The 23,404-nt window shown below is 37.9% G+C and overlaps 6 protein-coding genes across 8 annotated transcripts; 2 read left to right on the forward strand and 4 right to left on the reverse strand.

The window, feature by feature from the left end:
- Positions 1–154: 154 nt before the first annotated feature.
- On the reverse strand, positions 155–4,761 carry LOC123008417 (Bardet-Biedl syndrome 1 protein homolog). Of its 2 annotated transcripts, XM_044404212.1 has the most exons (8): positions 2,626–4,761; positions 2,421–2,574; positions 1,704–2,373; positions 1,414–1,656; positions 1,139–1,367; positions 665–1,089; positions 315–616; positions 155–267 (listed from the first exon to the last, which is right to left on the reverse strand). In XM_044404212.1, the coding sequence occupies exons 2-7, from the start codon at positions 2,429–2,431 to the stop codon at positions 428–430; spliced, it is 1,767 nt and encodes a 588-aa protein (XP_044260147.1). In that variant the 5' UTR covers positions 2,432–2,574; positions 2,626–4,761; the 3' UTR covers positions 155–267; positions 315–427. The 2 variants fall into 2 exon arrangements, with proteins under 2 accessions (XP_044260147.1, XP_044260139.1); XM_044404204.1 differs by having other exon boundaries at positions 2,421–4,761.
- Positions 2,741–13,959, forward strand: LOC123008342. The gene is made up of 13 exons (XM_044404133.1): positions 2,741–2,997; positions 5,526–5,586; positions 6,351–7,970; positions 8,604–8,701; positions 10,481–10,602; positions 10,649–11,545; positions 11,594–11,783; positions 11,834–12,182; positions 12,240–12,441; positions 12,498–12,760; positions 13,184–13,340; positions 13,390–13,594; positions 13,641–13,959. The coding sequence occupies exons 3-13, from the start codon at positions 6,355–6,357 to the stop codon at positions 13,793–13,795; spliced, it is 4,254 nt and encodes a 1,417-aa protein (XP_044260068.1). The 5' UTR covers positions 2,741–2,997; positions 5,526–5,586; positions 6,351–6,354; the 3' UTR covers positions 13,796–13,959.
- On the reverse strand, positions 13,851–14,994 carry LOC123008449 (transmembrane emp24 domain-containing protein 5). Its single transcript, XM_044404246.1, has 3 exons — positions 14,747–14,994; positions 14,328–14,591; positions 13,851–14,272 (listed from the first exon to the last, which is right to left on the reverse strand). Exons 1-3 carry the CDS (start codon positions 14,960–14,962, stop codon positions 14,045–14,047), a joined length of 708 nt encoding a protein of 235 aa, XP_044260181.1. The 5' UTR covers positions 14,963–14,994; the 3' UTR covers positions 13,851–14,044.
- Positions 14,995–15,078: 84 nt separating this feature from the next.
- On the reverse strand, positions 15,079–15,738 carry LOC123008459 (biogenesis of lysosome-related organelles complex 1 subunit 1). Its single transcript, XM_044404259.1, has 3 exons — positions 15,572–15,738; positions 15,454–15,526; positions 15,079–15,402 (listed from the first exon to the last, which is right to left on the reverse strand). The coding sequence occupies exons 1-3, from the start codon at positions 15,639–15,641 to the stop codon at positions 15,156–15,158; spliced, it is 390 nt and encodes a 129-aa protein (XP_044260194.1). The 5' UTR covers positions 15,642–15,738; the 3' UTR covers positions 15,079–15,155.
- Positions 15,723–23,291, forward strand: LOC123008400. 2 transcript variants are annotated; one of them, XM_044404185.1, is made up of 10 exons: positions 15,723–15,813; positions 15,866–16,169; positions 16,221–16,475; positions 16,524–16,912; positions 16,960–17,021; positions 17,068–17,234; positions 17,285–17,432; positions 17,479–17,704; positions 17,755–17,932; positions 23,215–23,291. In XM_044404185.1, the coding sequence occupies exons 1-10, from the start codon at positions 15,788–15,790 to the stop codon at positions 23,269–23,271; spliced, it is 1,812 nt and encodes a 603-aa protein (XP_044260120.1). In that variant the 5' UTR covers positions 15,723–15,787; the 3' UTR covers positions 23,272–23,291. The 2 variants fall into 2 exon arrangements, with proteins under 2 accessions (XP_044260120.1, XP_044260128.1); XM_044404193.1 differs by having other exon boundaries at positions 17,083–17,234.
- LOC123008385 (2-oxoglutarate dehydrogenase, mitochondrial-like) lies at positions 19,194–22,245 on the reverse strand. Its single transcript, XM_044404160.1, has one exon. The coding sequence runs from the start codon at positions 22,204–22,206 to the stop codon at positions 19,234–19,236; it is 2,973 nt and encodes a 990-aa protein (XP_044260095.1). The 5' UTR covers positions 22,207–22,245; the 3' UTR covers positions 19,194–19,233.
- Positions 23,292–23,404: the final 113 nt, after the last annotated feature.

Consider the following 23,404-nt stretch of genomic DNA (forward strand, 5'->3'; position numbering starts at 1 on the left):
AGACTTAACTTTTGCCACATACTGTTCTTTGGCCGAGTTGGGATTAAGGCCTTTTTTACCGTTCCAAGCTTCCCATTTGGCCTTAGCCTTCGCTTCGCTCGGTTTAGCTAAATAAAAATTATGAAAGTAAATAAATGAGCAACACTACTTACGAGTATTGACGTCCCCGACAGTTGCTTGTTTATACAAAGAGTAAACTTCCAACATGTCGGAATCTGAAGGCCGTTTTGTGAATTTTCTAATCTGATCACAAGCAGATTTGAATTTCTGTAGAAAAATCAGTTAGATAGGCAACCAGGAATAGTTATACTGACCTCGTCGAGAGACATCCTGCGACTTATTCAATTTCAGGAGAGTTTTTTTTATTATATAGGAGATAAGGGGTAATTACAGTCAAAATGTCAATCAAAACGTTTTATTCAAAAGTTTAAATTAGCAAACCAGTAGTATCTGTCGGTGGCATGTTAATACTAGCGGCAAGGACAGGATTAGCTTGTTCTTTTCTCATGACAAAAACTCGGATAGCTTGTGGTTGTTGGGGACTCCCCCCATTTGTCAAAACTTCAGTCACTTTTGTCTCTATTTTATACGACAGACCGGGCGGAATTAGTGGCACCTAAGACAGCATTTAATTATTCAATTTCTAACATTTTCAGATACCCACAAAAATCACATATGTTGATAATTTGTAAATAGTGGGTTTGGCATGAAACACTACTAAAAAATTATAAATCGGTTTTTCGGCATTCATATTTTCTAATGTTAAGATTAAAGTAAACTTCGGCCCTAATCCTAAGACTTGTGCCGACAATTTAATCTCTTCTTGGGCATTTCCCGCCCCAGATTGGTCACTCAGACTTTGTACCAAAGCCCTGGCTGCAGTCAGTCTCAACCTGACCAAATCCTCCTGAAAACTCTGATGCATTTCGATCGGATTCTGCCTCTCCCTCATGCTTTGTTCTATAAATAATTTACTTCTTTTCGGAAGTGGCAACGGCTTGGTTTGCAAAGTTGGAGCAGCGAGCTTATCCTGATTCGATAAATTAAAATCAGCAGTGCGTTTTAGTATTTTAAAATTAATAGTCCCCGCTACAATTATTTGTATTAATTAGTGATGATTAATAAGGTAGTGTTTTACCCATAGTAATTATGACCATAACGTGTTCTTCTTGACCCAATTGGCCGAAAACTAGAGCCGAGGGAGAGTCAGGTGAGTTGGTATAATCGACAGGTTGTCGTCCATGGTACAAATGGACTGAGCCCCCCTTTAAACCCACTGCAATCAAATGAGTGCTCAAGTGCTTCAAAGGGACAAGGCAAAGACAAGTGACTTGACTAAACATAGAAGCCGACCAAACCCTTTGGCCCTAAAAATAACTGTAATAACACAATACGTGATTTTGGGAAATTAACCCTTTTGGTGTAACAATGCAAAAATTTGCTCGCTGTAGCGACAACTATAAAATTATCACCCGGAACCAAAACCATATCAACGATATCTTCAGTCATTTGTATCAACGACTTGCCCTCCAACCAACCTCGACGAAGAATACAAATACTGTTTTCGCGACAAGCTATAACAATGCGATACTCAACATCGAACATTCCTGTTGTTTTAATAATAGCAGGAGTCGTTTTCACACTACAGACATCAGCCTTAAACAAGCAAAATGAATTTTTTTATCTTTTTCGACTGACATTACTTGATGCAAAACTGTGAAAGTTTGGGAGTCCAAAATGTAAATAATGCCGTTTTCGGTGCATAATACGGGACAAGCGATTGCATATTTGTCCTCACTGAATCGGTTCAGAGTTGTCATGCAAACTATTGGTGAGATTTTCAACGGAGTCAATCCGGTGAATCTTGTGATGTATTCCTGAATTTGGTCGGGAGAGAGGGACAATAGTTCTTGACTGCGGGCACTCAGTTGGTTGAATTTGACCGATTTTAAGTCATTTATGACTTTATCAAAGTCGCAGTTGGGTTCTCCGAAACGTTTCCACGTTTCCTCCTCTAATGGAGTAATGGGACTTGGTGGGACGCAAAATTTGTAAAAAGGTTTACTATTCTTGTAAATGAGGAGGTCCGAACCGCAAGCTACTGCTATCGATGGTACTCTTGGTTCCAATTCATCCGAATAGAAACTAATGAGAGAACTAGGAATGTCTGGAAGGACCTGATCTGATGTCAGTAGAGTCCCTTTATAGACCTTAAGCCGACTTCTCTTATCAGCCTCAAACTTAACATCAGTGAGGACCAGCCGAAAGTCACCATCGCCGCAAACATCGGCCAGGATGGCACTTCTTGCAAAGGTATTAAGGCCAGCGCTGCGATCCGAATGGGCCTCTAACCAACGCGAAATGTTCAATTCGCTGCAATTTCCAAATTGTTCTAAAAGGAAATTGGGAAAATTTCTTACCCTCTGCTCATTTTGAACCGTAACACGTGTTTGTGCTAAGAATTGCTAGGCTACCATGCGATCGATATTGGCGCCCGTTACGAAAAAGGCAAAAAGGAGTTATTGTTTCCCGTCGTAAACCTCCATTCCTGTCCTTGACTTGACCATTCACACTCTTAAAGCAGGTGTTGAGCATTTGAGACAAACAAAGACGAAATTCCGTTACAGTCCGAGATTGATGATCGGCGCCACGTGACCAATTTTCGAAAAAATTTGCCACCTACGTGCCTCCTATCCCCTCACTTTGATACACCTGAGGAATGTTAAGTCGGCCGGTGGCTGAGTATGCCGTCGTTCCCCGAAGAGAAACGAGTAAATGTCAAACAACAGTATAACATTTCAGTCGTTGAGTGGTCGACGCGCGAAATATGCTATTAACTGTTTTATTGAAGTGTATCCGGTTTAATGAGACACACATCAATTGATATTAATGCGGCAATAATTTTTTTCAAGTGTTTGACTCGTGCTGGTGCTAGATTTGCAGTTTTACGGTGATTCGAGTGTTACCACGTCGGGCAAAAATATGATAACGTACAAGGTGAGACAGTAGTTACCTACTATTGTATTTTTTTCTCGTTATAGTCGTGTTATTGAGTTTCTGCTCTTTTGACAAAAACTTAGTTTTTTGAAAAAAATGTTATCTAGAATGAAAAAAAAAGACCTTGAAGGCTATCAATCAGCTGGTGGTCTCTTGGCCCCGAAGAAATGTGACGCAATGTCCACTTAACAGTATTTTATAATCCCATATAATAAGTTTCATGCTCGACAAATCCACCATTGCGAAGCAAAAATGTTAAACATTAATATTTTATTTACAATAAAACCGTAAACCGCCGACGCTTGCAAACCAAACAGTTTGTTGACATTGCTTAAAATCGCTAATTAAAATGCTGTTGCAATTGCGTGTCTTTTGGAAGGCTAAACCTCTTGTACTTTTAGTGACGTTCTCATAATTGTTTTTTTTTTCTTGCGTCACAGAAAATTCTATGGATCATGTAACTTTCATCAGATGCAATGAAAGTGATTCCGCAAGAATCGAATCAATTTTCCATAAGATATTGCATACGGGTCTGTACACACGCCAATTATATAATTTTACACTTCCTGAACTGCGGAATGTGAGACACTTTACATCAAGTGGGCCAGGAAGTGCAATGCCACCAAAGCTGACCGACCTAACACCTATTGAAAAAGCTTAGTTTTGGGGAATTTCAAACAGAATTTTTTTTCTTGTTCCACTTTAGCGGTGTCGCAATGGAAATTTCGATTAGTTGTTCACCGCAAATGCTTTGGTATTCAATAAACGGTGCAGCCTCAGCAGGCACTCCCCATACCGCTGAAGAATGGTAATGTTTCAGAGCAAAGAATCTCATTTAAAAGAATTGCGGCACTTTTTCGAACGTTAGCATGAATCATTGGATCGATTAGAGTCCACTAAGAATAGTTTACTTACGTGAAAGTGGGTCCTTGAGTGATAATAATAATGATTCAATAACCACAAGATAAGCTTCTAAGCAGTTTCCAGACTTGTACGAAAGCACTGTTTTAATTAATTGTAATTTAAAAGTCTGGACTGTTATGAGAAAGTAGCATAAGCATAACGAGCATAATAAAGTCTTTGTGATAAAAACAGTTATGGTTTAAGTGTAAATTAGCTGAGGTTACTGGCCATCGGGATATATAAAAAAGACAAAATTCTAGCGAAAGCTAGGATTTATCAAATGGTAAAGTGAAATATAATTACAGAGTAGTTTCACGACTTTTGGAATCTGATTTTGATGTAATTTGTGAGAAAACAGAAATTTCTGTGCCATGTAAGTAGTTTTTTGATTGCGCGAAATTGTGGGAATTTTATCGGACAGAAAAAATGAAAAGTGATGAGACAACTTTTACTTGTAATGGATCGCTTCAATACATTAAAATAAGAATTAAAGACATTAATCAAGTGTGAAATCGAAAGTTTTTAGTTTTATTTGCAAAACGTCGAAACAAGAACCAACACACCCTCAAAAGTTTCCACGACTAAACCTTGAGGACGATGTCACAATTTTGCTGTGATTGCAGATTTTTCTCGTAACTTTGTAGTTACAAAATATCTTCGTTGTGGTCTGCATTTATTCGATTTAACCCAAAACCTTTTATCAAGTTCATATTTAACGTCAATTATTTCACTTTTTTCCTTTATTGTTATCTGTTTAAATTTATGACGGTTTTCAGAAGTGGTATTTATGATACAGGGATTTCATTAATTCCGTTCTCCATCACAAATTGTTAAAAACGACAATCATCGACCACACAGATAATTAACAACATTTATAAATAGACTGTTGTATACAAACAAGCATCTCTTATAAATTATTCATAATTATTGTTATAACGGAGGTACAAAGCTTCATTCCTGGGCCAAATCTCCACACCCAGTAATTAAGACCAGTCCTCCACTTTGTCCAAGAAAGATGAATCATACGCCCATGAGGGCAAAAATGCATTCCTCTGCAACAGGTGACCGCTGAGTCACTGGAAGCCATCCACATCTTCTTCCAGTTCAATGTTTTGACAAATTGTCGCGAAAGTCGCCAAGGCCGGCGAGAGGATGTACGTCTTTTGAATATTTCAACAGTTCGATTGTTACCACCATTATTAATCACCTGATCTAGACTTGTAAAATATATTTGGGAAAAATTTCTGTTAAATGAAGCGCAACAAGCATGAATTGAATGCGGTGAAAGGTCCCAAGGAAATGGGTTAGCGAGAATTTTTCAGATGGTGCGGCACGATGCCCATTTGAGAGAAATTTTATGTAAATTTATCGATCTGATGTGTAGCCTTGATCGAGAATCGAAGCGAGAGAAATTCAAGATGGTATTTATTGCCCTTCAAGAGTAAAAGTGCAACACAAAAATGAAAATCTCCGCATGCGAGAATCAGGTTACCATCCGAATGTGTTTTATCTTGCTAGACATTAAACACGTGTGTAAACTGGGTTTCTGTGATAATCCAATACGGATTACAATAGCTTGTCATTTTATCGATCTGGATATCTTACATGCTGTTATTTTGTTCCAGAATTTTACCAACCATGAGACCGCACATGTCCCATTTGAATAAAAAAGTGTAGTGGCCTCGGGTAAGTAAATTCACTCCATGAGCGGAATTTTAACTCTGGATTTTTATCAGAGTTGGTTAACCACTGAGGTCGCCGTATTATGCTAAACGACTTTAATTAATGCCTTTGTCTACTAATTTCACTAATTCAATTCAATTACAACTGTCACTTTTCATTGATTCAAATTTACGAGATCAAAATTCGAATGTCCATTCAGGGTGAAAATATAGAAAGTGAAGACCTGAGGTGAATGCGGATTTAAAGAAATTGCCTTAACAAGACGACTTCCTGCATACGATCACATCTGCTCGTATTGTTGCGACAAAATGTGAATTTATAATTGACGTCGAGACGAGCAGCGATTTTAATTAGTTCCATAGTCTGTATTTTCCTTGTAAAAAATTACCACAATGGTTACATTTCAGCAATTAGGTATATATAGTCAGTCATTTTGTTTAGTAATTTGAAGGTGACGTTGACTTATTGTTACCCAGTTTCTGATAAGAAACAAAAGTAGGTGTTTGGCCGGAATAAGATTAAAATTCTGTCAATTAACAGTAACCGCAGCTTTCCGATAACCAGTCATTAGCCAACAATGATGTATAACGTTACAAACAACCTAACGTAATCATGCAGCAGTTTTGTTGTCATAACATATTTTTAAACTAGTATTAAGTACATTCCTTTCTTTACCATTATTATTGCCACATTTACGCAACTATGGAACGTTATAAATCGCTATAATCTGCTATAAACAAGATAAGATATGAATTGATAATTTCCAGGACGATGGCAACATTAAATCCAGTACAGTGGGAGAAGCCTTTGTCGTTAGACCGACAAAGTCCATCTCTTCACGTCCTGGAAGTCCCTCTTCCAAGTCTCCAAAACTCGTCGTTCCTCCATTCACAAAAGCTGCGAGAGAACCTTACAGAATCCCGTAAGGCCTTCCTCCGCAACCTCAATGAAGAAGAAAAGGTAGAACCCAACAATGAACCAAGAAAACCCCCCACGAAAAAAATCAGTTTCAAAATCAAAAAAACCGCTTCGATCTACCGCCACAACCAAAAAATGACAACAATAAGTGCCAGCAAAGTCGCAGAACTCACGATGAAATTCAACATGATCAACGAAAAGAACTCGATCTTGGAACAACCGAAATTCCGGAAGCTCGTCAAACGTGTCAACAGCCAAAGAAGTTTAGATAGTGATAAAGTGACAAAGCACAGTGTTAAAAACGTTGTGACGCGAAAACCAAGCGTTAAAACGAAACCCTACGAAGACAAAGAGATTGTTATAGTGAGGCGAAAACCGACGATCAAACGGAAACCCAGTCGTGCCAATTTAGAAAAACCGGTGCTAGTGAACGAACAAAATAGACCTACAACTCTCCCCCTTGATGACACTCAAACCACCACTCAACCACCGTCCAAACCGTCACCCACGGGAACCGTCCGTGCTGCAATCGAAATCTTCGAACGTAGGAACTCAAGCCCAGTACCTAATCTCGTGCCAAAACCTAAAGTGCCTGAAAAACCAACGAAACTAAAACCAGACAAGACTGACGAAGACCTAGTACAAATCGTTAACATTCCAGCGGTATTACCGCACCGAAGATGTGATTCCATGTACGAAACGCTCAACGTTGCGAAAACACCAGCTTTGAAACCGACCAAGTCGGAAGAAACTATCGTTAAACCAAAACCAAACACTTCATTCCTCTGGAGTATTAATCAAGACAAGTCGCCGTCGGCGTCCAAAGACGACTGGAAAGACCTCTATGATTTTGTCGACCCGGCTCCACAAATTCCTCCAAGGTCTGCTCCGACAAAACCTCCAACTCCCCCGAAAAAAACATACATGAAACCTCCCCCTGAAGAGAAGATCTACGAAGAGTTGAATGTTAGCCGTGACGAGGATACAATCAGTCACAGTTACGAGTACTGCGAAGGGGATGATGGGTACGAGATTTGTGTTTCACCGGAAGCTAAAGAAAACATCTACGAAACGCTCCCGCCGCCACTTCTACCTAAAAGACAACAACAAGAACCGCTTCCGCCTAGACCACCCTCCAGGAGTAGCTATTGTACGATTCAGAACCCGGAAAATGTCTCAAACTGCTACGAATCGATCTACAATCCCGAATCCAAATCGAATGAAAGTACTTATGAGAGTATTTATGGGTGTCAGATCCGCGAGGGTGGCTCTAATCGAGACTCTCTAATTTCATCTGACCAGCAAAGTAATAGTTTATACGGGAGGGCTAGTTTAGTAGGATGGGGTGAAGATGGAATAAATCCCTACAGTGGTAAGGCCACAAGTGACTTAAGTACAAGTGATCGGAGCGACGATTGGGTCGATGTGACCGATAATGAGGATAACGACAACAACAATGAAATCATCATGTGAGTATTTTCACATACTATCTAAAACAAACATTTAAATTTAGCTTCTTTTGCTCAACCTTAAACGGAAAATAATTGCCATGATCCTCGTTCATCTTCACACGACCGGTTTTATGACGTCAATAATGATTTCTTGATTGTAAATGATTTTATGGAAGTTTGTGTTACAAAAACGCGGTATCAGTAATCAGTTTTATTATATTTGTGGCCGGAAGTTGTCTTAAATAATCGCTATTTTTAATTTCAAGGAAACTTTTTATCAAATATTTTGTGTCAACATTCAATGGAGTATGAAGAGATACATTTTTTGTTTTTACAATGCAACGTCTCACACACGTATGTATAATTAGTTGCCTACCTTTTGAAATAGTAACACCTAATGCTAATGAGCTTATCTATTGAAATTTTACTAATTATACAGATTTCAGAGTAACAGCCGTTCTTGCTTCCAAGCAAAGTAAAAGCGATTTTATTTTTTGTTAGCGGTGACTTTTTAAAATCAAATACGTTGAAATCCAAACATTTTTGCCTTCTTCTTTGCTTAATTTAAATAGTGGTGAAAGTGTTAATAATTAATAAGCGCAGATAATTGATCTATTCAAATATCTTCAATTTTATATAACTTTGTTTCAGTATTCGAGAGCGTCACAAGGCAAAAAAAACTACCGGTTGGGCCCAACAATTTCGGGAGCAGTGGTCTAAATCACCGCGAAAACTCCCAACTGATCAGCGTAAGTATCGTCGACGCATTCTGGTTAATGTTTCTTGTATATCCTTATTTGTTTCTCTCACTGTTTTGTGTTTATTGCTCAACTTTGGGTAACACTGCTCTACATATTATCCATGTAATGAACTTTCTATTATACTTACTTAGATATTCCTAACAAATTACAACAATCAATTGCAACTTTCTGCTGTTGAATCAATGGTAGCCAAGAATCGATCATGCTTCTAGAATTTCTATTTTTCCCCATTTGGAGCCTCGTCTATTCAAATTACATCACAATTTTATTTTTCCCGCCTTGAGAATGTTAATTCTACGCGTGAAGTTTTCCCTTAGAAATCTTGAGAACAATCTTTGTCTTGTTCAGATCTTGTTTCAGCACACGGAAACATTAGGTTAAGGTCAAAACATTCTGAATTAGCTGTTAATCGGCTATAAGTAGGTAACGCAACTATGATAATGCATTTCCTGTTGTAACTAATGTACACCTTAACTTTCCCTCATAAAATTTAACCAGATGCACGATTCAGTACGTGAGCAAACTTAATCGTTAAAAACTCGCATTCGTTTCCGACAATTTGCCCACCGTGACATAACACAGCCGGAGCAAGCATTTGTGTAATGAAAAAAATGGCGCAATTTTCGCGCAACACTTGCCCAATCCAAGCCAGTTTTTGTAGTTGTTCAAGGTGCGGATCAGGTTGATTCAATGACAAACATCGGAATTGTAGCTCGTAAATGGTCGTGTCTTTTCGTGGCCGGAATTTTTAATCGGTCTGCACACTCGAAAGAAGGTGAAACCACTCTTTGTTGTCCATTACTTCCAAAACTTGGTATTTCCAACAAAAACCGATAGTACTAACCGATGGCCGACATGACTTCATAATTAAGTGCTGCATCAAGTGAAAGTTTTGCGTTCAGTACTCGGCAGTACCACGTCAAGTGCGCTCCCAGTCGCTCTTCGATCAAATTTTAATGTCATTTGCGGTCCATGGAATTTTTCGTGTGGGTTGCAAAGTGATGTCATTTTGAAGGTTATTACACAAGAAGTGGATCAGTACTAAGTCGGGATGTTGCCAATCAACCTTCTAGTCGTTCTGTGATTATTTAATATGAGTGTTGGTGAAAATCCGCGTCATAAACGCTCGGTGTCCTCCACTTCGGGACGAAGAAACGAAAAAAGTACCGTCCCAATTCCACCCCCCAGGTCAGCACCCACCACATGGCGAAGACCGAGAAGAAATGTTGGCGACAGAGTTTTTGTCAGCTCACCTACTAAAGTATATATGGATTATATGGATGAAAACTTGAAAACTATCCTTAGGGAAGTCCCGAAGGAAGAAGAGGAAGAAGAAATAGAAAAATGTGATACAATTAGCTTAGGTCAAGAGATACGAAATTCTAGGGACTTTCCCAAAATCAGAAGCAGGATTTTTGAGGAAAGCTTGGAGAGTCAAGAAATCAGTTTCTACATAGGTTGTACACATTTAAAAGAGAAAATAAGATTTTAAAAGTAGCTTATTTACTATGTGAACAAGTTAATTGGATAAGTAAATTACGTTGTGATAAATAAGTGTTCGTGATGGTACCACCTAATTGACGTTTAATTACTAAGATTAGCATGAATAGAAAAATACAATCAGAGAAATTCCCTTGTTAGACTGAATTTCGCACGAATCTAGTATCAAAAGTATTAAATTTAATATGTATTTGGGTTGATCTTTATGCAAGGTCTCCCTACTCAATCAAAACACCTCAAGGCAATTCTTAATAATAAGTGTTTCAGGTACTGACAGTGACCCGGACCATCTCTACGAGAGCCTTTGCACCAATAACAATCAAGACGATGATTACGATTCCTTCGACAGTGATAGTGACTCCGACGGTTCCTTCACCAAAGTCAATTCAGTAAGTGCTCCTCCTCAAAATTCTCAAAATTTAACACTTGCTTCAGCATGACAGCGGTTTGGACATCGGCAATAGCCAACTTCCCGAAACTCCAAACAACCAAACCTACGTCCTGACACGACTAGCCGCAACAGCCGGTAAACACATGCGCAAACTCCGGCGGAACTGGTCATTGACCAAAAACGACATCAGTAAATCACTGAGTCGGATGACCAAACGTAAATCTCGAACAGACTTGGACAAACACAGGAAATCTAGTCCTGAAATTCTTCAACCTGAAGAACCACCCCCTTGTGAATGTCCCCCTGAACCGGAAACTAAAACTCTCCCTCGGAAGAGCTTCCTGACAAAATTCCGGAGAAGTATGTCTTTGAGTGCCGAATCCGCTAGTGAACTCACTTCAAATTTGGATAAGCCGAAAAGCACGTTTTACTTGACCGAGATCGATATAGATAAAAATGAGTCTGAGAGGGATAGTGGGGCGTCGTTATCGCCGGTACAAAGGAATTCCAAGGCTATAATACGGCCCCAAAGTCCACCCCCACCTGCACCAGTCAGAGCAAAAAAGAGATCGACTTCGTGGTATGCGGAAGTAGGGTTGTTTAAAAATTCGGAAAGCAATGCTACAAGAAGGAGTAATACGTTTTGGTATGCTGAAGTTGGACTCTACCAGACTGGGAGAAGTACTCCTAGTACCAGTTCGGCGGAAAACAGTGGCAATACAACTAACGTCTCTATTAAGCCTGACGATTTTATCAACCAGGACAACAGTGAGGAGTACTACAATCTCAAAAACGGATCGGATTATTACAATGACAGTATTAATAGCTTTAGCAGTACTGAAACAAAGAAAGACCAGTCTTTGACGAGTCTGGCGACTGATGCACATTTGAGGCTAGAAGATGAACCTTTGTATCAATTTTACGACGCTGCGGTTTTAGAGGTTTGTCTTAGAATTTTTGTTAAGTATTACCAAACTTTGGTTTTCCAGTCGGTTTGTCACGATGGCGTCTCCGATTTTGATTCCGACGGCTATGAGGAAGTCGGTGATAGTAATTCCGAATCTACTCTTTCTTCAAGACCATCCACAATGGAACTAGTCTCACCCAACAAAAATTTACTAACAGTTTCAAGAACTCTTTGGTGCGAAATACCTGAAGTTATACAGTCATCAGTTTTAAGTAAGTTTTAAGGGTTTGTTAAGTCTACTGTTACAACTTTTCCATTTTAGGTACTCTAAGTACACATCAGAAGAAGTTGCAAGAGGCTAAATTTGAAATGATCACATCTGAAGCTTCCTATCTGAACTCCCTCAACGTTCTGTGTAACCATTTTGTTAAAAGTTTCGAAAGCTTGGAAATCTTATCAAAAGAGGAACTCAACATGTTATTCGGAAAAGTTGAGGATGTGAAGAGCTGTTCAGAAAAACTTTTTTCCGACTTGGAGAAATGTTGGCAGGAAAATATTCTTCTCCACGGAGTATGTGACATTGTTCAAAAGCACGCCGAAGAAAATTTCCACGTGTACGTCCCCTACTGTGAAAATCAAATTTTGTTAGATGACACGTTAAGACGAATCAAGTAAGTTCCCATTTACTTACCTTGTTTATTCTTTTTTACTTACTTATTTTTATCCAGGGAACGTCCTATTTTTCTCGAACAATTAAAACAACTTGAATCAAGTTCCACATGTCAATCACTTACACTGTACTCATTTTTAATGCTACCCATGCAGAGGATAACAAGATGGCCACTTCTTGTGGATGCCGTCTTAAAAAGACTTTCGCCTCAAGATTCCGAATATTTAACGTGTCAATACGCACTTGCAACACTTAATAAAGTAAGAAAACCCCCTTTTTGATTTAATTAAAAGATTAATTTTGTAAATTCTACTAGATCGTCATACAATGCAACGAAGGAGCAAGACGTAAAGAACGCGAAAATGAAATGAAAAAAATCGTAACACAATTAGACTTTGCAAAGGGGGTTCCCCCGATAGAAATAGTGTCTGAAAATCGGTGGCTCATCCGATCCGGTACTGTAACTCATATGCAACAAAGGACAGATGAGATTAAACTGACTTTTGGAAAGCGGTTTACAAAAGTTACACTACATTTGTTTTTGTTCAACGATTATTTGTTTGTTACAAAACCGAAAAGGTGAGTGAGGTTATGACAACGCAACTTACGATACAACAATTATCCCTACAGTACTTATCTTAATCACTTGTTTTGAATCATTTTTACTCAAAGAAACACACAAAAACAACTTTTTGCACATCTTAACAAGCAACAGCACAAAACTTTTCATCACACCGACCCGCCAATTCCCCGAACTTGACATAGTTGCTGCCAACCTCTTGTACTCAAAGTAACCACACCTTGACTTCCGTCTGAGACTTGCGGTTTACTTTATTCAAACTTTGTAATTTTTTTTTGCTTCTAAAAATTTCATAAACACATGCATTAAGGCTTTTCGAAATTTAGGGCCCCTTTTAGTCAGAAAATCTAGTGCTCCCAATTCCTTCCAACCAAAGTACCTAACTAAACATATTATGAATTTAGATTCAATATATTTTTTAGCGAAAATTTGTACACCGTGATCCATTACTGTGCCCGAAATTTGGTCGAGTTAAGTAGTACCGATATGTTGGCCTCCTTACCAGTCAAAGACACGCAAGGTCGCCACTTAGTGTTTCTCACAATGTTGGAAAATCAGAATGAAAAGACTGTTGAATTTGTATGTTGCTCTCCCTCTTAGTTTTGTCTTTTTAACAATTTTTTTTTAGTTGTTGTCTTGTAACAGTGAAAGCGACAAAGAGCGATGGATCGAGGCACTAACTCCTCCAAAATCTGAAGATCCGAACGAGACTCTTTATGAATGTTGGGACTGTCCGCAAGTAACTGCCATTCATAATTATTCGGCTAGTCAACCCGACGAATTGGCTTTATCTAGAGGGGACGTTATTAACGTTCTCCGCAAAATGGCCGATGGTGAGCGAGTTTTTTTTGTTTTTTTTTTAGTAACTTTTTGTTGCAGGTTGGTATCACGGAGAGAGAATAAGAGATGGCCAAACTGGCTGGTTTCCCGCGAATTATACTGTAGAAATAGCAAATCCTCATGTCAGATCACGTAATTTAAAACAGAGATATCGGTTGTTGGCATTTTCGGAAAATTATTTAAAAACTAAATGAATTTGTTATTTTTTTTATATAATTTATGTTATGGATGTTTTATAGACAAGAAAGGTAGTGATATCAAATGTTTTTATTAAATTGTGTATCTGATATTAATATGAACAAATTGTATATAAATAAAGGAATACAAAATAAATTGATTAATCTATTTTTAATAATAATTGTCGTTTATTTTGGCCTAAACTACTAGTTTAGCACAATACAGCCTTGTATAAAAAAATAAATAACAAATTACGTACAACCAAACTAAATCCGCGATCTACTACTTCCCGTTTTGATATCGAACAACTTCCGGACAAAATAAACTTGCACAGCTGTAGTCGCCATAATAACGATTATTTGAATAATAGACCAGCGGACAACATAAGTGTTGTTGTCTTGCAATAGATTGAAATCCCACGCTTCACGCGCCCTTGAATGATGTTGGTACTGTAAGATATCGTTAATGTTGCGGTCCACGGTCACAATTGTGTTCTAAAAACAACATTTCAAACATTCAAATTCAGACAATCAAATTTAATATACTTACCGTAAAATTTTCCATGTTCATGTTAAGCTCGTCAATTTCTTTCGTATATTTCTCCCACATGTCGTACCTGACGACCGTGATATAAATATTAACAAGTTTGCCAGCAAACCTCGAAAACTGATTGTCTATGCAGACAGAATAATAGCCCCCTGTGGAAGTTTGATCTTGGTACTCGCTGTTGGGTTTCCATTGGTACGGATGTACAATTTGCCCCGAAGGATGTCGCACCGCAAAGCCTGCCATTCCATCCCCTCCACGTACCACCTGCAATCCGCGTTTGTTAACTCTATGGTTGTTGACAATTTTATCAATCTATTTTTGTAAATTCTATCATTCGGTATAAAAATTTTAAAATATCAATTTTATCAGTATTGCTACTTTGTGTACAGTAAGGAGCACTAGAAACAAATAGTACTTACCTGAAAACTCACGTAAAAAGTGGCACCGGGGTTAACATATTGGAAATAACAGTCTTCTTTTCCTGGATCTATATGGACCTTATAGTCCATGGCTACAGCTGGAAGATTTTCGTACCATGGTACAGTCGATTGGGCCCCAGTTTCACATAATAAAATGCAGAAAAAAACAAAACTTGATACAAAACATCCAACAAACGTGGCACTACACTTAACCATGATTCGTGTATAGCGGGTTGCGGGAAACTGAGGCAAGATAAATTAGAAAGTTGAAAATACTTCATTCGTGAAAAAAGTAGTGATTGATGGGAATTACGCCTTAAAATGACACCACATAACCTATCAATATCATTTATTATCTACTTAAACAATTAATAAAATTATAGTGACAAAAATCACTTATAAGATAAAACTACTGGTTTTGGGCAGCCTCTTGTGAATTCTTGTAGACTATTTCCAAAGCTGTTGATATCGTTCTAACATCACCCTCTATTGACTTAGCCCAATTTTCTACATCCCCAATTTCTTTCAACGCACTACTGAACGATTCTACCAAATTCAGCCACTGTTGAGTCTGTTTTGAAAAATTTGTAGCACTGGCATGCAGCTGCTTAGCCTCAGCATCCAATTTCTTCTGGTTCAAGTATGCTTGGGCCACTCTAAAGAGTTAATACTTGTAATTATTTAATCCACAAGTTGAAATAGTTTACCCGACATTTAAGTGGTCCACTAAAGCTTGAGTGAGATCACTGGCAGCAGCACAAGCCTCCTTGCGCTTAGATTCTAGAAGAAGGGAGCTAAAAATAATTTTTCCAAATTAATATTTACCTTGAATGTCTTTTTTGGTGGCTTGCTTAGCTTGATGTTCTTTCACCATAGAGGAAAGCATTTTGCTCATTTATAGTTATTAAAAGGAAAATTTTTCAATACTTTTATTATCATGTCAAAAATGACAGTAGTTCGAATAAACCATGCAACAAATCTACGCCGTTAGTCACCGTAGACTGTTTGATGTAAACATAACCTAGTCACAGTTTAAACGAAATGGATGAATTCGTGAAATTATCTTGGTACAGTCCTTTGGCAACTTTTTTAAATTTAATAGTGTTGTACATTTTTTAGGCGGAAAGAAGTGACCGACGAGGATTTGGACGACCGATTTTTGAGCGAAGAGGCCGTCTCTGAGTCCTACGTTTACAAGAGTTTTATCAAACCAATTAAATCTAAACCAAAACGAAACGTTAAGCTACATGTAGCTAAAGAAAAATACGTTCCTTGTTTAAAGTATCACCGCTTAATTCGACGCAGATCGCTCTTAACAAAATCCCAAAAGTCTTACTGTTTGGAGGCTCTAAAATTATTCCAAAGTGGCAAACGATCTGATTTACTAACTGAAAGAGATAAGCACTGTCTCAAGATTTATAGCGTAAGTAAGGTTTGGTCAAAAGTTTAATTTCTCGACTTGTAACGAATTCAGGAATGCCAATCAAAGGTTGTTGAAGAAAATCAATTGTTTCAAGAATACGCCAAAAATATGTGGCTTAAATATAAGGATAAGCCTCTGAGGACCAAACCAGGCATTTACAGTTTTGCTTGGCCAAAATGGAAACAGAAAATTAGCAGATATTTGGAATATCCTCAATTTTATAAAGAATTTGCTACAGTTTGTTTGAACTACGACGAGGATGAGGCTACCGTTGATTTTCAACATTTGGTCCAACCTTTAGAAACGGTACCAAATTATTTTTAAATCGATTTTTTATTTATTAATTCTATTTAGGGCACACTCGCACGTTTTGCACAGCCAAATCTCAAGGAGCAGTGCTGTTTAAAGTTAAACACATTGCAAAAAGTGGCCAAAGAAGTTTTACTAAACTCAAAATTGCCAGTCAGTCAAGACGATAACATACCAAAACTGCTCAAAAATCATAAATTTGATGCTGTGATTTCATCCAGTGGTCTCAAACAAATCATTGATTACACTAATATTAAAACTAAGTGGATTGTACCAGTTGTGATTAAAGAAATTGAAGATGAGGATGGTAAACTTCGTAAAATTGTTTTTATTGATAAGGTCCTTCCAAAAGTTGATCCAAGTCCACACGATTTGAACTGTTACGCTTATAAACGGCTTTTAAAACTTAACTTTTGCGAATATGAGGCGTTCAGGTATGGAAGCGGCATATTTTGTCTCGATTTTAGTTGTTTTTTTGCAGATATCCGGTAGAGGAAACACCAATTGAGACTGATGAATCAGACGAACAAAATGCTGAACAAGGTAGTTAATTATAATCATTGCGTTTTGTTTTTATTACATTTTATAGATTGCCACAAAACAGACACAAAAGAAAAGAAAAAAGTCATTCATCATAATGCTAATTACCGAATTTGGAATATAAAAAAGACCACGAATCACAATACACTAATGAAAAACCAGACCAAAGATAGTGAAATTAATCTTTTGGTTAGGTGTAAATTGGATGGGTGTGAAGTATTTTTGCTTCATTTTACTTTGATTTGGCTTTTACCATAAAATTTCAGGAAACGGAACAAAGTGTTTTATATCCAGTCATTGTTAGACCTAAAATAGAACAGCAGATGCAATATGGGGTTAATATAGCCTCACAGAGTGAAATAGCTCGTGATTGGACTTCGCTTTTCTTTCGTCTTTATTCGTTTCTTTACAGAGGTAACATTTCAAGTCAAACTGCCAACTCTATTTTTACCATTTTTAGCACGCATTTATAGCCCCATGAACGAAGTTATCTCGGTTGAGAAGTGTTCAATACAAAAGATCAACATCGAGGCCCAAACTCATTACGATTATAAACCTATTCTAGGTTTAGGTGTTTTAGAAAAAGTTTTAAGTCACTTGGTGGGTCTCGATTGTGGGACTTATCTTCTCCAGCATTTACCCAAACATGAATCATTTCTTTCCATCATGAAACAATGTGACGACTGGTAATTTTATTACACATTTGTGTATTTGAGATAATTGTTTCGAATTTTAGTACTGAAAATGTATACGATTTGCATAAAGAGTGTGAGAATACTGAAGTAAATACAGAAGGACGACTAAATTGGTTACCTATTGACGTTAATTATATTTTGCCGGTGCACGAAGAGTATAAACAAATTCCAGCGGTATTTTATGGTTTTGATAATATAAAAGAGACAAGTGAGGCGATGGTAAGTAATTTTGTGTAAAATGTCCATCTCATACTAGTGCAGGGTGTGCCAGAAATAATGATAATAAAAAACAAACAATATTCATGTTAATCATGAGATAAAACGCCATCAATAATTTTCTTGTTCACTAATGAACTTGAAAACGTAATATTTAAAAAAATTATGAACAACATAAACAAGACAAAACTAATAAGATAAGAGATAAAAACTAAGAGTTAAAACGCCATCAATAATTTTCTTGTTAACTAATGAACTTGAAAACGTAATATTTAAAAAAAATTATGAACAACATAAACAAGACAAAACTAATGTCTATTATAAAAATTATTTGTATAAATAAATTCTTGCATATTTCGCCAATAAAATCATAGCCACTCTTCCTCTTTTTGCACAGTATTAAAACCAAAAACAAATTCAGATTCACCCTCGGCAAAAAGAAATGAAATGCGCAAATAACTCATATATTACATAAAGAGACAACCTAATAAATAAATCAACACTTCAAATTAATTAAATTTACTACCTACCCAAATTAGAATAAAAAATATTAAAAGCAATTCCAATCTTCTTTCATACAATATTATTTAAACAAGCAAGCGAAAAATAAAAAGAAAAAATTATTAAAAATTCATTATTCACAGCTCCAGTCTATTAAAAAAATTGTAACTGGGGAGAAATAAGGTAAAGGTAAAATGGTAAAGGCAACATGATATCAAAACCACATGTTTGGTGCTATTTCTTTTGTTTTATTGTTATTGTAAAGTACTTACCTATTCAAAACTTAACATATTTAAAGCTATATTTTTGTTAGTTGTGTAATTCAAGTAGCATAATTATTTTTTAATTCGAGAGGTACATTATTCTTAAACGATTTTTGTATTTTACAAAATTTTTGTTTTGGCCTTGGTTTTAGAGTAAAAAATAATTTGTGTAGACGTTAATACGTCTAAACAACAAATTTTTTGAAATTGTTAAAAAAAAATTGGGTTTTAGTGTCTTTGTATGTTTGTGTTGTTGTGAAAAATCAATTTCATTGGCGTCCTCTAACTATTCAATCTGTGGTTCAACGGTGCAACTTAGTATAGAGATAAGTTGGGTTAAATCGCTTTATTTTGACTTAAGGAACTTCAGGTTACTCTTCGTTACACCTTGTATAAATCCTACCAGACTAGGCGAAATCTGAAAATATTAAAAAAAAATTTGTTCTAATAATAAGAGTAGCTTTTTTTGTTTTAAAGGTCCGTCTGACATATTTCGAAACTACAAATGACGAAAACCTTTATTTTTACGAAATACAGTGTTTAAAGCGCCACAAATTCATTTGCCAACATTTCAAGTTCCTTCAAATGCACTGCTTTGGTTCCCGTAGCAGGGGCAGCCGAAACAGCTCTTCCTATGTAATGAACTTCACGTGCTCTATTCAATAACGTATTCAACCTCGCCAACACGTAGTAATAGGGGCCTGCATTTTTGTGTTCTTCTTGGGCCCAGCAAATTTTCGCGTTGGGATACTTTTCGAATTCGACTTTAAGCAAATCGTAGGGAAACGGTGATAACTGTTCAATTCTTGTAACAGCAATCTTTTTCACGACATTTCTCTTTTTGAAAACTTCCATGATATCGTAATACACCTTACCGGTGCATAGGATAAGTTTCTTGACGTTTTGTGGGTCTTGACTTGGAGGCCCACTTTCAGGAATGACTCTTCTGAATTCGGTCCCTTCGAGCATTTCATCGAACGAGCTTTTACATTCGGGGTGTCTTAGGAGATTCTTGGGGCTGAAAAGCATCAAAGGTTTGCGGAAATGTAGAGCCACTTGTCGCCGCCAGATGTGGAAGAGGTTGGCAGGAGTGGAACAGTTAGCTACGATCCAGTTGCAGGCTTGGAGTTGCTTGATTGCAAAATCCGGTTCGAAGGGAGGGATTACGTCGGGATCGTCGTCACAGTTTTGCAGAAAACGCTCAGGGCGACCGCTGGAGTGCTCAGGACCCATACCGTCGAAACCATGAGGGAGAAGCACGATGATGCCGTTTTGACGCATCCACTTTGCTTGACCACAGCATAGAAACTGGTCCATGATACATTGCGCCGTGTTGTAGAAATCCCCAAATTGGGCTTCCCAAATGACGAGGGCGTTGGGACTGGCGAGGGAGTAACCCACTTCGAAGCCTAGAACACCGTACTCGGAAAGTGAGCTGTTGCAAACTATGTAGAGCGCTTGGTCGGAGAAAACATCACTCAGGGGTTGATAAGTCATCTTGTCTACGGTCTGGTGATGGTAGACGTGGTGGCGGTGCGAGAAGGTCCCTCTTTCGACGTCTTCGCCGGAGAGGCGGACATGGATTCCCTCTTTGAGAAGAGAACCAATCGCCATAGCCTCGCCCAAAGCCCAGTCAATTTGTCGTTTCTCGACCATGGCTTGTCGTTGGTTTAAAATCCGAATAATGCCTTTATGGAGCACGAAATCCAGGTTTGGAGGGGGCGGCGAGGAGACTACGTTTCCAATATGGGCGAGGGTTACTTCCGGTACACCAGTAGGACTAACCTTGAGGGGGTCTTTACCTTCGAAGAAGCCGGACCAAGGCGAATCCAACCAATCTTTGATAAAAATTTGTGTCTGTTTGGACGCTTTCACGTATTCGTTTTCGCACAATTTGTTGTAATCATCTTTGACGTGTTGGATTTCCTCTTTCGTCACCACTTTCTCTTTCAACAACTCATCCGAATACTTGGTTTCTATGGAGGCAATATTTTTGATTTTGGTGTACATCAGAGGTTGGGTGAACATGGGCTCGTCGGCTTCGTTGTGCCCATGACGGCGATACCCGACTAAATCAATGATTATGTCTTTGTGGAACTTGGCCCTCCACTCTGCAGCTATGTTGCAAACATGGATGACACTCTCGGGGTCGTCGGCATTGACGTGAAAGATCGGTGCGTTCACTACTTTGCCCAAGTCGGAGCAGTACCTCGAAGATCTGGAGAATCTCGGGTCGGTGGTGAACCCAACCTGGTTGTTTACAATGAAACAAATGGCGCCATGTGTGGTATAGTTGGGCAAATACGACAACCCGTAACTCTCATAGTTGACTCCTTGGCCACAGAAGGCAGCATCTCCGTGAATCAAAATCGCCAAACTCTTCTTGCCTTCGTCGTCCCCTTTGTAGAACTGCTCGGCGCGGGTGCGTCCAAGTACCACCGCGTTGACACTCTCTAAGTGGGACGGATTTGCAAGCAGCGTGATTTTGTAGCGTTTTTGAGTGAGATGGTTGGTGCGTTCGGTGTGACTGCCATGGTGGTACTTGACGTCACCGGAACCCAAATCTGCGGGTTCCAGTGGTACGAATTGGTTGAAAATTTGGTACAAGGGTTTGCGAAGGATGTTGGCCAAAGTGTTGAGGCGTCCTCTGTGACTTAAACCGAGGAAAAAGTGGTCGACTCCGTATTCGGTCGATTTGTCAATGATTTGTTCGAGGCCAGGAATGAACATATCACAGCCTTCGATACCGAAGCGTTTTTCCGAAGCCCATTTTTTGGCTAGGAAGTTTTCGAACTCAACAGTTCGGATGAGTCTAGTCAAGGTTAGTTTTTTCTGAACTGTGGTTTGGTTGAGAACACCCGGAGCTTCCATTCGTCTCCGAATAAAATCCCTCTGTTCCAAGTCATCTATGTACATGTACTCCACTCCGATGTGGCGGCAATAAGCCAACTCCAGTCTGTGTAAAATCTCACGAAGAGGAAGTTTCTTTTCACCCTCAGCACCAATGTAAGTACTCGATGGCAGTTTGTACACTTTATCCAAATTTTCTAGTCTGAATGTTCGTAGAATTTCGTCCGGTGGTGTGCCGGTTTGTGACACAGTCGTTGTAGTTTTATCATTAAACATAATTTCCAAAGGATCTAATTTTGCGACTAAATGACCCCGAGCTTGGTAGCTCCGAATGACGGCTTGGACGGCTAAATGATCTTCAATTGTTCGTTCATCAAGTGGGGCTGCTTGTGGGGCGCTTGCAACAGCTGCTACTTGGGATATTAAGGCACCTTTTGAGGGTGCTAGATTTGGAGGGGCATGGTATGGTTGGGAAAGCCCTTGTGTGGTGTTGCGAAAAAAGGAGTCCCATGAGACGTGGACGCTGTTAGGGTCTTTGAGCCAAGCGTTGTACATGTCTTCGATGTATTGCGATGAAGTTCCAGTAAGGAATGAAGCTTCGGAGTAGTAGCGGAGACATTGTGGGGCTAATTTTAGAAAAGAAAAGAGTTTCAAACTTGACATGATTTAGAAAAAAAATTGGTTAACACTAATGACAAGTGTCATGAAATTGGTTTGTGTTTCAAATAGAACAACTTGATTATACATATTTTGTGATCACGAAGTTTCGCAACGCAACTCGTATTATTTTATTATACAAAATATTTCAACTTTAAAATGAAAGTAAAGGAGTAAAGCGAAGTAAAGAAAGAAAGCGAAGTTGAAAATGTAGTTTTTAGGAAACGCAAACTAAGCAAAAACAATATTATTTTGCTGATGCAAAGAGTTGTGAATATACGCTATAATGAACGCATTCTTTACATTACACGAGACGTAGTATTAGGTAAATAACATACTTTTATTTACCTATTTTTTATTTTTATAATTCCCATTTTTAATAATTGTCAAAAATACTAAAAGTTTCGAACACCCTTTATGTTATGTCCATGAGTAACGTTATTTTGTGTCATAAGCACACATTATTTTTAGAGTGGTGTGCTTAAAATTTTTGAGTAATTTATTTGTGTTGTAAGTACGAAGTAATTTTACAAATGTTTTTATTTCATTTTCCATAATCAGTAATGTTGTTTTTAACACATTTTGTTAAATCACTACGTTTTAATATTCAAGAAGTACAGATGATGCCTCACAGAAATTACATATTACACAAAAATTAAGGATATTATTCAAATTTTGTGAAACAAATTGATGATATCGTGGATATTTCGCGTTAATTCGTTGTTTCCATTGGATGTTTACTTAAAAATTCTCTCCCACACATCGTTTAAAAATAAGCCACCTTTGCTGATGTATGCTTTTAATATTCCGCATTTGTTTTGTTCTGATTTTACGTTTTAATTAAAATATCGTTATCGGTAATATTACCGATGTAGTATATGCTACACCACGTGACTTGATTTCTTTGTTTATCGAGATCAGGTCATTGTTTTGGACAAGGAGTGTACAATGAGTCAGTCGTTTGCCAAATTATGCTTGTATTTAGATTTTGTCCTAAATGACATTGTGTTTCAGGTGCTAAAAATGAAAGGAAAGAAACGGAAGAAAAAGCCTAGAAAAAAACAAACTTGAAATTATTACTATAAATAACACTTTATTGTTGCATTTTTACATTGTTTAAGCATAATAATTATCAAAATACAACTTGAATGAAAAAACTTCGTTTTATTTCCATCATCCAAAAAACACACAATTGTATAAATAA

Source organism: Tribolium madens, unplaced genomic scaffold (assembly GCF_015345945.1).
Source record: "Tribolium madens isolate multiple individuals breed KSU strain unplaced genomic scaffold, Tmad_KSU_1.1 Scaffold_19;HRSCAF=116;Tcas5.2_LG9, whole genome shotgun sequence".
In the NCBI taxonomy this organism is placed as follows: domain Eukaryota; kingdom Metazoa; phylum Arthropoda; class Insecta; order Coleoptera; family Tenebrionidae; genus Tribolium; species Tribolium madens.